Raw genomic sequence first — 17,144 nt, 5'->3', positions numbered from 1 at the left:
ATTTGCTGTCTTTTTTTTTTTTTTTTTTTTTTTTGAGATAGAGTCTCGCTCCATCACCCAGGCTAGAGTGCAGTGGTGTGCTCTTGGCTCACTGCGGCCTCCTCCTCCTGGGTTCAAGCAATTCTTGTGCCTCAGCCTCCCAAGTAGCTGGGACTACAGGCACACACCACCATGCCCAGCTAATATTTTGTATTTTAAATAGAGACAAGGTTTCACCATTTTGGCCAGGCTGCTCTGGAACTCCTGAGCTCAGGTGATCTGCCTGGCAGGGCCTCCCAAAGTGCTGGGATTACAGGCATGAGCCACTGTGCCCAGCCAGTTTCCAGTCTTCTTATCCTCTTCCCAAATTTTTCAAATTCTTGAGAAAGATAATCTGATTTGCCCAGATACTCACTTTCATCTCTATCTGAATGAACTTAGTGGAATCTCTCTGAAACTTCATTTCCTCATCTGTAAAGTGGGGATAATACCATCCACTTATTTTATAGCCCTATTGTGAGAACCGAACAGATAATGAGTGTGTAGCAGTTAGTAGATGACTGGCAAATAATGCTCAACACATGTAAAGTCCTTCCTTTCCTTTCCCTCAAGGCCATGTATAGTGCCTTTTCCCGGATCAGTGGCATTGTAGGTACTTAGCAACTATTTGTTGTTTATTAATAAAAATTATATGTGTGTGCCTTTATGTGTGTGTGTGTGTGTATGCATATATATACACACATATATATATATAAAAAACACATATACATACACACAGAGAGAGAGAGAAAGAGAGAGAGACATATACAGAGAGAAAGAGGAGAAAGAAATATTTACTTAATATATAGTCAGCTATTTGAAATTAGGCATTTGGAAAAATAATACAGATGCAGAATAAAAACTATGAATACTTGCTATTTTTGAGCATTGGAATATTTTGTCTGTATTCAAATTTCTTGTGCTTATCATACTCTGCAGTTAAAGATGGTCTCAGCTGTCCATTCCTGGGTTCCTTACCAAGTTCCACCAAAACATTTACATAAATCTTTTATAAACTTATCTGAATGGCTCCTCTTCCATTCCTTTCTATTATGTTTGTTCTCTGACCCACCATGCCACTCATTCTGATGATGATTTTGATAAAAGGAAACACTAATATTTGGCTTGCATCAAAATTTTATGAAGAGGTTACATGTAGATTTGCTGGTAGGGAAAAAAACACAGATGTTTTATCCACCCTTCATTCTACCATCCTACCTATCTACATTTATAATACAAATATTCAGAGACATTCTGGCAATGATCTTTTTCAAAATCCAGAAATGTCTGGAACAAAGCAAAATAAAAACAAATAAAAATACCCTCAAGTGCTTCATCTCTGTTATAGGGAAAACAATGATGTAGCCTAAAAATCAAACCTGAGTTTGAGTCCTGACTCCGCTGCTTATTATCAAGCAATTAGGAGCTTCTAAACTTGAGAAGAAACATAACGAGACAAATACAAAATGTACATTAGCAGAAAAAGTGCTGTAGACCCATAGTCTTGCCTAGATGTTCCAAAGTCGACTAACTGGCTACACAACGTCGGGCAAGTTGTTAAACCCACATTGGGCTGCACTTGTAAAGCAATGGAATTAAAGAAGAGGCTCCTTAAAGCTCCTTTCCATCCGTTGCTTCACGGTATCATTAAGAGTGCAGTCATTCTTGTTAAAGTTTACGCTTTTCCATAGCCCTAAGCTCAGAGGACTCTCCCATTATAGCTCTTCAACTGTTAAGGAAACCTACCATGCTCATGTGTTTTCTTACTCTAGTGCTGACAATTCTCAGCTTTTGTTTTTTGTTTTCGTTTCTGGAGCCAAGGTTTCACTATTTTGCCCCGGCTGGGCTCAAGTGATCCTCCCGCCTCAGCCTTCCAAGTAGTTGGAACTTCAGGCATGCAACACGATGCCTGGCTAGCCTTTGGTTCTATAAAGAAGTAGGTCTTGAAACAAAATTAGACAACATTGTAATCATCAAAGACATAGTCATCATTAGTCATAACCAAGTAACAGCTCCTAGTCAGAGTACTGCCTGGCCTATATTTCATTTTAATCCTCTAATAATCCTGTGCTTAATAATTATTCCCATTTTACAGGTGAGAAAATCAAGTTTCTTCACAGAACCTTTTCAAGCAAATATCCTACCTCTCTAGAAATTGTATTATTAAGACTTTCATTATACTTTCATTTATTACTTATTGGAGAATATTGTTCTAGCTTTTTAAATAAGTCAAAAGCTACTAATTACAAATAATAAATGTTATCAAGAGTCCAGCATACAAGTTAATACAACAAACAGACAAATAATCCTTGCAAGTTTTCATCAGAATTGAAGATAGGCTGCATGTACTCATGGACATTCCCTGTTTGTAGAGCTAAGCAGCTGCCCTTCTGGCTGTTTCTGTCATAATTGCACAAGGGCTCTGGAGTCATGCCACGAGGTACAGATACTGTCGTCTTCATGCTGTTATCAGACTTCCATGCAAAGAACTGTAGTTCACAGCTTTAGGGGTAAGGGATGCAAAAACATTGGTGAAGTGTCTTCTTTTCCCAGAAGCTTTCACAGTAGCATGGCCCTAAGTGCATGCCAATTGGGAGGCTTTATCTCTAGAAGGCCAAATGGGGGTCAGAGGAGGCTGATGAGGGGTTAGCATGGAAGAATTGAGAGGGGGATGAAATCAGAAGCCCTGGCCAGTAGTACAGCAAGTGCAGGGATCAGCATCCTCAGGTGTATATATTTTTTAGGACTTTAAGTGGCAGCAGTAGCTGACTGGATGGATTATGGGTCCAGGAAAAGTACAAGTACCCTATATCATATTTTAAAAACTCACTCTCAACCTGTAGGTCTAATACAGTGGCTATTTAAATTTAATTAAAATTAAATAGAAGGTAAAGTTCAGTTCCTCTGTGGCACTAGCAACACTTCAGGTGCTCAACAGCCACACATGTGGCTACTGGCTACAGGATCTAGCACAGACATAGAATATTTCCATAAACACAGAGAGTTCTATTGGACAGCATTGCTTTAGAGTCTAGAATATATAAAAAAATCAACATTTAAAATGTTTGAAGTTTAATCATCACTGGGGAAATATATATGGCATACTGGTTATGAGCACAGACTCTGTATCCAAACTTCGTGGACTCAAATCCTGGCTCCAAGCTTTGCTAATTATATGACTTTGGGCATGCTATTAACCACTCTGTCCCTCAATTTCTCCATCTGTAAAACTGGGACAATAAGAGTGCAAATTTTAGAAGGTTGTTGTAAGGGTTGATGTATGTAAAGCACTTACAATGGTTTCCAACACGTTGTAAGTGCTATTTAAATGTTAGCTCTTAATATTATTAGTTTCTCACAGAAACATACTTCTATAATGTAGTACCTATTTCTGGGGAATAGATATAAACTGATTCGGATGTCTGACCCTTTCTGCACTTCCCCCTGCCCATGAACCAAGTCTGTATTGAACAGGTTAAAACACTCTCTAGTCACCATGAGTATGTACAAGACCAGGGTGAACTCTCTTCTTACTTGTACAACAGAATGTCGGCCGCCTGGAGTACTGGGTATGTGAGCAGGCCCCCCGTGCCATCGTGCTTCTGCTTGGTAGTCTTTGCCTGTGAGAGGTGAAAAGAAAGGAGGGTTAGAAATCTCAAATCTGACTTGAACCTAATTATACTGCTAAATTAAGAAAATTTTAAAACAAGCAAACTGTGATCTGCAGCCACCTGTAATAACATTATATGTGGGTTCCTTTTTAGCAACTCTAGCCATCTTCTGGCTCGCTTGTCTTCACGCTCCAGGCTGAGGCAGGAATAAGGACAGTGTATTTCACCACTGCCCCTTTAAAGGATCCTGCCCTGCTACTATTTCTTATTTATTTTATTAAAGTAAGGATACAGGCATTTATTGGTTCCAAATCGGATAAATTCCAGATTTCACAGACAAGGTCACAAATTATCATGAAATTAAATCTCTACAAATTAACTGCAGTTAATATCAAAAGCCCTATTGTTTATATGTGGAAACTTCCCAAAAAGTCTCACAGCATGCTACTGAGAAAACTGGAATGTTCCCTTAAAATCACATTTAAATAACAAAAAACAAAAAATCATGGCATTTAAAATAAAACTAAGTGAGAGAAATTTTCATCTAACCAATCCTAATGACCTGTCTTGATCCTTAGGTGATTAAGCATGCCCCAATGAACAGTACAGGTTGTATAGACCAAAACAGTTCCTTAATGGAGAAGTTGATGGAAACACCTGAGATGATATTAGAAACATTTAATAACTGGGTAGCAATAGATGTCGACTATAAACTACTACTGTGTACTCAGTAAACATGATCCTAATGATGCTAACTCCCTTGCTGCGGCTGCACATTGCTGACATGTCGTTTGGTTCTCTGAGTAGAGCTATTTATCAGATGAGAATACTCTGTGCAGTTTCAAGGCCTAAGGTATAGCATCTCTTGTAAAAATAAATGGATGCTTTGGTATGTAGACAAATCTTACCCATTTAGTTAATGTGAATCATTTCCTTCAAGTCTGATTATTTCAAAATGAACTGGGCAACTGAATTTATAAACTTGTTTTATTCCAGGGACCAAGCTCATGAGCTTACAAATTTGGGGTACCCCTACCAAGGTGCAGACACACTTTTTAAGGCTCAATCTGAAAACACAACAGCTTCTCTCTTTAGTCATCTTAATTTTGGTGTTTCATAATTTAGTTACAAACTTTTCTGAGTATACTTCAAGTGGTTTCTGGCTTATAGCAACCAATGCTCTAGGCCATTCAAACGAAATTTGAATGTTTGAACATACAATCTCTTCACTACATCCCCTAATTACAAAGTTCATGATAAAGGCTAGTTCACAATTATCACCAGGTAAAGATAATGAAAGTTTAATTTGGAAATGTGCAAACTGGAAAAGAACCCAATTTTTAAAAGTTGCCATCCCAATTTATAGCCTTTTCATATTAGCGTAATGGACCTTGAAATTACAAGGGAGAGGGAAAATGTGGAGAGCATTAATATTTATTGAGTGCCTATTATGTGCTCCAGATGTTTTACATATATGTTACTGATTAATCCTCTAAATAACCCTGACCTCAGCAACCCTCACCCCACCCTTCTGTGCCACTATTCTACCTTTTGCTGTCCCAATGGAAACCAAGCTAGATGCCCTTATCAGATCCTCCATGGCACTGGAATCCAGCCCTCAGAGCGCTTCTTACACTTTCTTATTACTTATTTAATTGTCTCTTCCCAAACAGACTATAAGCCTCATGAAGGGGGCTACTTCTTATTGACTGCTATTATCTCTAGCACCTAATATGACGTAAGACTCACAGAAGATATTACTAGTATTTAATTAGTATTAATGAAGGAATGACCACAGAAAACAGTGACATACCTGAGGATAAGACTGGGATTTGAAATTCATGTTTTTCCTACAAACAAGCAATTATATACTAATGGAAAGGTTTTTCCAGAATATCAGTACATGCACTAGTAATGTGCTATCAGGAGATCTTTAGATGCTGTTTTAAAGTGGGAATAGTTCCTATTAGATTAGTATTCAGTTCCTATAAAAAGGATTTCAACATTACACTTAATGGTAGAATATTATGGGGAAAGTATTGCCTAAAACCAAAATATGGCGGATAACATTATGAAACTTTGTTTCTAATTCGTGGCAAATAAGGAATCTGTAGCATTACCAGTTCCGTCTTAGGTATTAAGTGTCTTAGTCCACTCAGGCTGTTATAACAAAATACCCAACTAGGTGGCTTATAAACAACAGAAATTTACTTCTCATAGTTCTGGAGGCTGGGAAGTCCAAGATGAAGGCAAAGTCAGTGTCTGGTGAGGAACCTTGTTCATGGACAGTGACTTCTAGCTCTGTCCACAGATGATGGCAGGAGCAGGTGGTCTCTCTCGGGCCTCTTTAACAAGAGCACTAATCTCACTGATGAGGGCACCACCCTCATGATTTAATCACCTTACTAAGGCCCTACCTCCTAATACCGTCATCTTGGGAGTTAGGTTTCAACATATAAATTTTGGGGGGACACATTCAGATCATAGCATTTAGAAACTGTCACTTTAAAGCTTTGTCTTTTTCTTTCTGTAGCATGTGTGAAGGCTTCTAAAGACCAGCTTATGAGGAAACCAATGGCCCTGAAAATACGCTCAAAAGAAGCTTGAAATTGAAATTAGCGTTGACGTAGTTGGGGGCTACCTACCCTGGGGTTATCCAATTGCAAAAATAAATGGAAGTAAAGTACTATGAATTATTCAATTTATCTTTCTTGGTTGAACGTCTTAGAAAAAGTATAGCCCTAATTATTCTGTGGGTTTGAACTGTTGCCTGGACTCAACTTGTTTAACTGTTAAATATAATATGTTGTCTCTTCTCTCCGCAATAAAAACATTCTTTCCTTACTGCCAGTTAATTCCAGTGGAAATGGGAGGCAACTTCAGGGTCCGGTAATCAAGAATCTGTGATTGTTTATTAACTATGTGGTTGTTCAAAGTCATTACCAAGTCTATCCAAAGGTAACGCTCATTCAACTGTACACAGATAAAAATGATTAACATCATTTTTAAGTCAGGAGGAATCTTGGAAAATCCTTTTATTTTCCTTTTAATACTCTGAAGCAGGGAGGTTAAAGATGATGTTCCAACCATTAGTGAGTAGCAGACCAGGGAGGAGAGTAAACTCAGGATTCCCAGAACCTAACAGAAAAATAAACAGGAAGGGAAAAATAGCTTTTTGTCTGTTTATTAATCAGATTACTGGCATTTACCTTCCACTGATGTAAATGTTGTAATCGAGGTAGTCTGACCATGCAGGAAAGGATCCAACTTAACTGTGTGTGTTCAGACACCTAAAGAAATAAAATAGGACATTAGTAAAGGTGGCCAGTGTTTTCTTGCATATAAGAACTAAATAGTAAGTATTACCCTAAATGTCTGAAAATACCCCAAATCAAGGTTATTATAAGAACAGGTGAAGGGGGCTTAGTTCTGATTCATGATGGATAGACTCTTCAGTGAAGAAAAAATCATACAAGCTAACTGATTTGAGTATTAATCTAGTGTTTAAGTCTACTCCACAATACACCAGATTCTGCTTCAACATCTTCAATGAGAAAGTTTCATGATGTCCTGAGGCATCTGTTCTATCTGTAAAAAGCCAAGCTTATTAAGAAGACTCTCTCTCTCTCTTTCTGTCTCTATCACACACTCACACACTCACACACACTCACACACTGGTTCTAAGCTTCTCTAAATAACTTCTAAATATATCAAAGCAGCTATAGTACTTTATATACAAGTGGTGAAAAAAGGAACTGGACTTAACATTAAAGATTGAATTCTTTAGATCTAGGGTAATTTGAAAATTAGAGATCGCCTTATCATTCCATCACCCCAAAGAGTATTTTTATAGTTTCTAGTTCCTCCTCTTTTTCATCTTTCTCTTCCTCCTTTTCTTTTTTTTTTTTTTTTTAAGAAGAAGTCTAATCAACAAGAAAATATCAACTTTCCCTTTTTTTTTTTTTTCTTTGAGACAGAGTCTTACTCTGTTGCCCAGGCTGGAGTGCAGTGGCGCGATCTCAGCTCACAGCAACCTCTGCCTCCTGGGTTCAAGCAGTTATCTGCCTCAGCCTCCCAAGTAGCTGGGATTACAGGCACCCATCACCATGCCTGGCTTTTTTTTTTTTTTTTTTTTTTTTTTTTGGTCTTTTTAGGAGAGATGGGGTATCTTGGCCAGGCTTATCTTGAACTCCTGACCTCGTGATCCACCCACCTTGGCCTCCCAAAGTGCTGGGGTTACAGGCATGAGCCACTGCACCCAGCCCCAAATTTGTTTTTGTTTCAACCAAATTTAATCAAGTTACCAAACCTGATGACCTACAATTTAAGGCCTATGCATCCTGTTTCTGTTTTTCTGGGGATTACAAGCCCTTCATCAACTGTGGCTTTTTTTTTTTTTTTTTTTTTAATGTCCACATGATTTCCTTAAAAAACAGAGACTGTTGCCAACTCTGAAAAGTGGCCCCAAATGTGTTCTTTGTGGGTTTTGCAAAAAGAACATAAAGGAGTGGAGCTGAATCAGCCAGGCCTGTTTTACTAGCAAGGAATCACCATCTGTTGTAAGATGGTTTCTCATTTCTTTCCTCAAGTTATAGAGAGGGAAGAGTTGTTTTTCACGTGTTTGACAAGGAATCACTTTTAAAGTTTTGCAAGTCCGTGGGCTGAATCTGTCATCTTTCTTCCAAGAGGCATTTGGGCTTCATTGAGGGCAGTGACATTGATACACTGTCCATGCAAATTGCTAACTGCTGCTGTAAACAAATAGTTAAATAGTAACTAACCCTGGATGTAGGCAAGAGGACTAGAGTTGCTTCCAATCACCAAGGAAAATACATTCCCATTGGAAGTAATAAAACAAGAGCTGTTTTTTTGGCATGAAGAAGTAGGAGAGAATTTTTTTCTTCTCTTTACTGAATTGGGAGAAAGGAATGAAAACACAGATAACCATGGATATGTGGAAAGAGACAAGATGACGCCTCTTTAACTCTGATTCAAATGCTTAGCTTTGGTGATATGCAAAAAGCTACTACCAGGTCTCCATGAAGCTGAGTATTTTCCTTGGAGTAACTTTTTATTTGGACATATGGAATGAAACTTACTTAATATTCTGCAGAGATCTTCCTGGTGTTTCCAAAATAGTGAGCATAAAATTAATTCAAATTATCCTCACACAGAAAAAGTAGGTAAAAGGTCAATGGCAATTAATTTTTCACAATTCATTTTTAATAATGATATAAGAAGAGTAGGATACTTCAGATTTGGTTGTCTTACTTTGTACATATTCATGACAATTGCTTGGAAAGGTTCAGATTTCCATTTGGGGGAAAAAGGGAAAATGGTATCTAAATATATTTTATCATTTATGTTGTAAAACCACAAACAAACTAGCTATATAACCTGATTGGCCACAGAAAAACAAAGGCATGGACAATAAAGTCGCCTATTGACCATCCATAAACAAGTCAGCAGCATAAACAACAAGAAAGAACTGAAGATTTCAGACCTCTAATTCTAAAAGGTGCATTCTTCAGTTGCAGCTGTTTTGCCTATCTTTTTTACAGCTGTAGAACATAACTTGGTACATTGTATGTCTCAGGAAATATTTGTTGAATGTGTTGGCAATAGGAAAGGCTGTAAAAAGAATGGGACCATTAGGTTTGGCAACAGACTTGGTGATTGAGGCAAAAGCAGTTTCAGGGGAGTGATTGGGATGAAAGGTAAATTGCAGTGGGCTGACAAGTGAGACTAGAAGGCAAGATATAAAGACAGATATGCAATAAGGATTGCAAAGTAGTTAAGAGTTCTGTCTTTGGAGTGAGGTTGCCTGGATCTGAATGCAAGTTCTGCCACTTAGTTGCTGAGTGACTCTGTGTGAGTGATTTAATCTCTTTGCGTCTCAGTTTTCTCCTCTAGAAGATGAGGTTAACAATAATGTCCCCTTGATAGTATGTAAACAGAACCTAGCACATAGTAACCACTCAATAAATGGTGGCTCTTATTATTCTAATTTTTAGAAATACTTCTGTTTTAACTTTTAATTTTAAGATAAGTGTACATTCACATACAGTTGTAAGAAATAATACAGAGTGATCCCATATGCCCTTAACCCACTTTCCCTCGATGGCAACATCATGCATAACTACAGCTTAATATCACAATGATACAGAAGTGGGGAAGGGAAGGTCGTGGTCCCTTTAAATGATACAAAAGAGGGGCAGAGCATGGTCTAGGGCTCCACCCCCGGACCTGTGCCCATGGACCTAGATGAGGAGAAACATTTTTGTTTTCCTGCCCAAATGTTGTATTTTCCAAGACCACCCTGGTCAATCACACCCTCATCCTGTGCCTATAAAAACCCCGAGACCTGGACAGGACCGACGGCTCATGCCTGTAATCCCAACACTTTGGGAGGCTGAGGTGGGCAGATCACCTGACATCAGGAGTTCAAGACCAGTCTGACCAACATGGCAAAACCCTATCTCTACTAAAAATACAAATATTAGCTGGGCATGATGGCAGGTGCCTGTAATCCCAGCTACTCGGGAGGCTGAAGCGGGAGAATCGCTTGAATCCGGGAGGCAAAGGCTGCAGTGAGCAGAGATCACGGAGACCATGCCATTGCACTCTAGTGTGGACAACAGAGCGAGACTCTGTCTCAAAACAAACAAACACACAACAAACAAACAAAAAACCCTGAGACCTTAGCAGGCAGACACACAGGCGGCTGGACATAAAGGGGAGCACATCAGTGGAGGAACACATGAAACATAGGGGGCTCGACAGGCACCTGCACACCAGCAGGCCACTGACGGGCGGAACGACATGGAGTTTGTCTGGGGCAGTGGGAGGAGAACCCTGGCCACCCAGGGGAAAGCGGCCCAACTCCAGGGGAAAACCATCTCCCTTCTGGCTCCCCCATCTGCCGAGAGCTACTTCCACTCGATAAAACCCTGCACTCATTCTCCAAGCCCACATGTGATCCAATTCTTCCGGTACACCAAGGAACTCAGGGATACAGAAAGCCCTCTGTCCTTGCAATAAGGCAGGGGTCTAATTGAGCTAACACAAGCCCTTTACAGATGGCTAAACTAAAAGAGTACCCTGTAATACACGCCCACTGGGGCTTCAGCAATAAACATTCACCCCTAGACACTGCCATGGGGTCAGAGCCCCACAGCCTGCCCATCTGTACGCTCCTCCAGAGGTGTGAGCAGCGAGGCACTGCGAGCCACTCTGAGCCACTTCCCCTGTCACACATCCTGCCAGGGGGACAAGGGAACCTTTCCTGTTTCAACAACAAGAAAATTCTGAATTTGATGCCATCCCTCCACCCTATTGAGATTTCCCTAGTTTTATATGCACGAATTGTGTGGGGTATGTTTAGTATTATGCACGTTAATCATATGTGTAAGACATTTGTTTTTCAAGGAAGGATTAAGATGGGATAACTGATAGGAGTTAGAAAATAAGCATTTTGTTTTGTTTTCTAAATTGGGATAACACACTGTCGATGTACTGAGCAGAGGGAGAGCCACTAAAGATTCAGGAAAGGGGATAATTCAAAGAACGATATTTCTGAAGGAGGAAAAGGAATGATACCCAACAGAGGTAAAATAATGGATGATGAAATATCTTCCATATCTTCCACTGAAAGGAGAGATGGGGGAAGTGAAGACAGATGAGGACATATCCTGTGAGTTCAGAGTGGAGGACAGAAAGTTTTAGAGGAATCCACATCTAACAGGCTCTGTTATCTCCAAAAATAGAAGACAGGGTGATTAGAAATAAATGAGGTAAGAAATATACTCAAGAGAATTTCTGGGTGTGATAAGAAGGAACAAAAAAGGCCTTATGGAGTGGAGTTATATGAGACTTGAATTGATATTTTGTGGATATTTTTGTGAATGAAAGGAGACAAGTGATACATAAATTATACTCTTGGGGAAACCGATATTCTTTACAGTAGCCTAAAATATTCTGCCTAAGTAATAATGGATATTTAAAAGATTTGTAGAAAAAAGTTAAATCAGTTGACTGCATTTTAAATTTCCTTTGGTCAGCAAGGACTTTAATAGGATCCAAAAAAGCGCTAAACATAAAGCAAAAAATCTTGGTAGATTAAACTACATTAAAATTAAGGACTTTTCCTTATCAAAATTCACCATAGGGTGAATAAGCAAGCCACAGACTGGGAGAAGATACCTGCAATACCTACACAGAATATATCGGTACACAGAATACGTGAAGGACTCCTATGAATTTATAACAAGTAAGTAGATAAACCTATAAAATTAGCCAAAAATAGGAATAAGTAATTCACACAAAATAAGATCTCCAAATAACAAATTAATATATCGGAAAATATTCAGCTTCAGAAATCATCAGAAAATACAAATTACATGCATTAAATGCAAATTAAAGCCACAATACAATACCAATACAGATTCATCAGAACGATTAAAGTGAAGAACCCAACAGCATCAAGTATGGCAAGGATGTTGAGTAAATGGAACACTTACTCTCACACACAGCTGTAGGAATGTAAATTGTTACACCAACTTTGGAAAACTGACAGTATCCACTGATGCTCAACATTCACATATCCTATGACCTAAGTATTCCATTTTTAGGTATATATCCATGAGAAATGTGGGTATATGTTCCATAAAATATATGTGCAAGAACATATTGTAACAACCCCAAATTCTGAACAATCCAAATGTCCACATAAAGTAAAACAGATAAATTGTGGTATATTCATACAATGGAATACTACATCAATGACAATGAATGAACAATTACATGCATCAACATGAATCAATCTCACAAACATCATATAAAAGAAGACAGACGACATATACTGAATGAGAGGAGTATATACTGCATAATCGCATTTATATAATCTCTATAAATGGGGTATCTTGAGAGTAAGGGGTAATAGTGATAAGGAAGAAGAATTAGGGGCATTCTGGGGGCTAGTTACACAGGTGTGTTCAGTTTATAAAAATAGATTGATCTGTATATGCTTAGGATTTTGTACTATTCTGTAGGTTTGTTAGACCTAATATAAAGCTTACCTTAAAAATCAAAAATGTGAATATAAAGGTTGGAGTCATGAAACAGAAAACTCAATAGATGTGATTAATATTAGAGTGTATATAGCTGAAGAAAGAATTAGAAAATAGAATGAAAAAAAAATCACTCCACACAGCAGTAGGTAGCCCCCAAATCAACGCTAACTCCAGTTCCTTTCAACATGGTTAAGGGGGAGAATGGGTTCCCGTAATTGAAGAAAGGTAAAGGTATCAGAGCTGCCACTGTGTTTGATGAGACCACATCCTCCAACCCAATTCTCACTTAAACCCATTCCAATAGGTTTCACCTCCACCACTCCACTAAAACTACTCACCACTGTCATCAATGCTAATGGTTAAGGTGAAGTAATCATCTTACTTGACATATTCAGCAGTCCTTGCCACAACTAATTACCTCCTCTACCTTGATACATTTTCTTTTTGGCTCCCCTAGATATTACATTTTGGTATGTTTTCTCCCTATTTCAATAGTTTCTCTTTTCAGTCTCCTTTTGCTGGTTCCTCCTGTTTAACCTGACTTCTTAATTGCTGACACCCAGGTTTCAGTCTTTGTTTCTTCTATTGTTTTTTATACCCATTCCCTTTGCAATATCATCTCATCTCACTGCTTTAAGTAAAATCTGTATAGCTGATGCCTTCTGAATTTATAACTCCAGTCAGACCTTGCTGATGACCTCCAGACTCATATCCAGCTACCTATTCAGCTTCTCTATCTGGATATCTAACAGGTTCTCAAGCTCAACACATCCAAAATAACTCCTGATCCTCCATCCCAAATCTGCTCTATTCACAGATGTCCCATCTCTGTGGATGGGACAACTTTGCAGTTGCTTAGGCAAAAACCTTGGCATCATTCTTCACTCCTCGTACTCTCTCACACTCTGTATATAATCCATCAGCAAATCTTGTTGCCTCTACCTTCAACATATATTCAGTCTCACCACTTTTCACCACATCTGTTGCTAGCACTCCAGTGTGAGACACCATCAACCCTCCCCAGAGCACTGTGGTAACTTCCTAACTCATCTCCCTGCTTCCACTCTAGCTCCCTACAGTCTATTTTTAACATACCGGCCTAAGTGACCCCTCCACAACATAGATCACATCGTTCCTCTACTCAAAATCTTTCATGTACTTTTCATTTTTTCAGAGTAAAAGCCAGAGTCCTCATAACAGCCTATAAGATGAGGCACAGTCATCTCCTCCGTTTCAACTCTGTAACCTCTGTGATTCAAATCCTACTCCTATCTCCTTTGTCCCTCCTTCTCCAGCCATGCTGGCCTTCTGGTGTTCCCAGAAAACACCAAATTACACTCTTACATTAAGGGCTTGCACTGGCTTTTCTCTGATAGGAATTGTCTTCCTTAGATAATCACTGACTCCCTAGATATTCACTGGCTAACTCCCTCACCTTGTTTTTGCTCTAATATTATCTTACCAAGGGGGCTTACCCAAACTACACTGATTGAGTCTGTTCCCCTCAATCCCACTCCCAATTCTCCTTAATCTTTTTCCATATCACTTATCACCTTCTAATATACTTTATGTTTGGCTTATGTATTTATTTTATATTACTCCAATAGAACATAAGTAGTATGGTAGCAAAGATTTTTCTCTCATATATTCACTAATATATCATGCTATAGTACGTAGGGCATGGTAAGTACTCAATAAATATTTAATGAATGTATGCATAAAATTAAACATTAGACATTTATAGAGAAATGTCTAAACATGTGGCATATGTATATAGTTGCATATTGTACAACAAATAAGTGAGCTAGATTTAAATGAATAAACACGAATAGATAACAAAAACATACTAGTGTGTGAAAAAAACAAAACTGCAAAAAAGTACTCTACTATTATACCAACTATGAAAAAAATTTTAAAAACCATACAAACAAAAATACTATATACTGTTCAGCGAATTACACATGAAAGCAAGTATAAAAAATGGGCTAGACTGACACCAAATCCAAGATTTTGGTTGCCTGAGAATAAAGGGACGCAATCAGGACGGGTAAAGGGAATAGGAAGGGAAAGAATTGAAGGAACTCTCAACTTCATCGATAATGTTTTTAATATAAAAAAGTTGAAACAAATATGACAAAATAATTAATATTCATTTTTGGTATTGGGAATATGGATGTTTTACCATTTTCTGTATTTTGCTTTTTTTTTTTTAACTTTATTTTAGGTTCAGGGGTATATGTGCAGGTTTGTTATAGAGGTAAACTCATGTCACAGGGGTTTGTTGTACAGATTATTTTATCACCCAGGTACTAAGCCTAGTACCTATTAGTTATTTTTCTGCCCCCTCCCTCCTCCCATTCTACACCTTCCAGTAGGCCCCAGTGTCTGTTGTTCCCCTCTATGTGTCCATGTGTTCTCATCATTTAGCTCCCACTTATAAGTGAGAATATGTGGTATTTGGTTGTCTGTTCCTGTGTTAGTTTGCTAAGGATAATGGCCTCCAGCTCCATCCATGTTCCTGCAAAGAAAATGATCTTAGTATTTTTTTTTTTATGTCTGCACAGTAATCCATGGTAAAATGTAGTATATATACCACATTTTCTTTACTGTGCCATTGATGGGCATTTAGGTTGATTCTGTCTTTCTTATTGTGCATAGTGTTGCAATGAATATACGTGTGCATGTATCTTTATGGTAGAATGATTTACATTCCTTTGGGTATATATCTAGTAATGAGATTACTGGGTCGAATGGTAGTTCTGTTTTTAGCTCTTTGAGGAATTGCCATACTACTTTCCAAAATGGTTGAACTAATTTATACTCCTGTCAACAGTGTATAAGTGTTCCCTTTACTCCACAACCTGGCCCACATCTGTTATTTTTTGACATTTTAACAATAGCTATTCAGACTGATAAGAGATGGTATCTCGCTGTAATTTTTTTTTGTTTTTTTTCTGAGACAAGGTCTCACTCTGTCACCCAGGCTAGAATGTAGTGGTGCGATTTGCAACCTCCAGCTTCCCAGGCTCAAGCATTCTCCTGCCTCACCCTCCTAAGTAGCTGGGATTACAGACGGATGCCACTACCATCCAGCTAATTTTTGTATTTTTAGTAGAGATGGAGTTTCACCATGTTGGCCAGGCTGGTCTTAAACTCCTGACCTCAAATGATCCACCCGCCTCAGCCTCCCAAAGTGCTGGGATTATAGGTGTGAGCCACCGCACCCGGCCCTCGCTGTATTTTTAAAGTTTTTGAGATGGGATAATTTTTAATATTTTTTAAATTTCAAAAATATTTAACAGAAAGAGTGCAGGATAGACAGCATGATTCTGAAAGATATATCTGCTAGGTATCAATCAACTGATTCAAGCAATTAGCTGGCTCAGTAAATCCTGGATCAAATCTCTGTGTCCCTTAAGATTTTACTTTTTCACATGTAAATGTTATCTTCCTAGGAATTGGGTCCTGTACGTTTTACTTAGGACACTTGGATGACTATTTAGACTCAGAAATTCTCATTTATTGCTTCCTCTTGGAAACTAGCAATTTATGCTGAGTTATTTTTAGTAGACTCTTATTATCCCCATGACAAATCCCCTTAAGAGGAACTTTGGAGTTCTGATTTCAATTAAAGAATCTCTGTATAAGCTCACTCTCTTCAACTGGTCTTCCTCTTCTCAGTACTATGCCAATAAATCTGTCCGTACACATTTGGAGTTCTCTATACTTTTTCTTAATCTAATACTTCCAAAGTTAAATAAGCAGCTTCTGTCAGGCTATTCTTGACATAAAACTCACCTCTATGTAAATTCTATTGCCTATTGTGCTTGTGTGTGTGTTTGCCTGTAACAATATATTCATCGGATCATGCTAGGCTATACAGCGTAACAGACAGCCCCCAAATTTAAGTGGCTTACAGAAATTGTTTTTTCCTCTTTCACATGACATATTGGTACCTATAGATTGGCTCTAATTCTGCTTTATAGATCTTTTCATTTCAGGATCCAAATTGAACAAATAGCCCCTATCTGAACATTCTGTTCCCATGTCAGAAGGAAAAAGAGCAAGAGAGCTAGAGCAAACAGGCAATGGCTCTTAAAGATTCTTCCTGGACATGGTGTACATCATGCCCACTCACTTTCCACTGGCTAAAGTAAACCACATGGACAAGTCCAACATCAGTGGGGTAGAAAGAGATGCCTCTCCCACAGGAGAATTCACAAGGCAGTGGGCGAGGACATACAATCCTCCCAAGCAGGGGTCAGCAAACTACTGCTCCCAGGCCAAATCTGGCCTGTGGACTGTTTCTGTTCCACCCACGCGCTGAGAATGGTGTTTGCATTTCATAAGAGTAATCAAAAATTTTTTTTAAAAAAAGAAGAGGAAAAATGGAGGAGGAGGAGGAGGAGAAAGAGGAGAGGAAGAAATAGAAAAAGAAAACAGG

General features: G+C 38.5%; 1 protein-coding gene across 13 annotated transcripts in view; it reads right to left on the bottom strand.

Annotated features, from left to right (window-relative positions):
• The window catches only part of WARS2 (tryptophanyl tRNA synthetase 2, mitochondrial), a 113,480-nt gene that overhangs the window by 5,982 nt on the left and 90,354 nt on the right, over positions 1-17,144 (bottom strand). For 12 of the 13 annotated variants that reach the window (XM_065547095.1, XM_045364677.2, XM_045364685.2 and 9 more), the window contains 2 exons: positions 6,839-6,919; positions 3,553-3,638 (listed from right to left, as the gene is read on the bottom strand). In XM_065547095.1, coding sequence (XP_065403167.1) covers positions 3,553-3,638; positions 6,839-6,919 — 167 coding nt within the window. The remainder of the gene's footprint in view (positions 1-3,552; positions 3,639-6,838; positions 6,920-17,144) is intronic. The other variant, XM_065547100.2, reaches the window with a different exon arrangement.

The sequence above is a fragment of the Macaca fascicularis genome, chromosome 1 (genome assembly GCF_037993035.2).
Source record: "Macaca fascicularis isolate 582-1 chromosome 1, T2T-MFA8v1.1".
NCBI classification, from domain to species: Eukaryota; Metazoa; Chordata; class Mammalia; order Primates; family Cercopithecidae; genus Macaca; species Macaca fascicularis.
The sequence above is the reverse complement of the archived record's forward strand: the minus strand, read 5'-3'. Positions and strand labels throughout refer to the sequence as shown.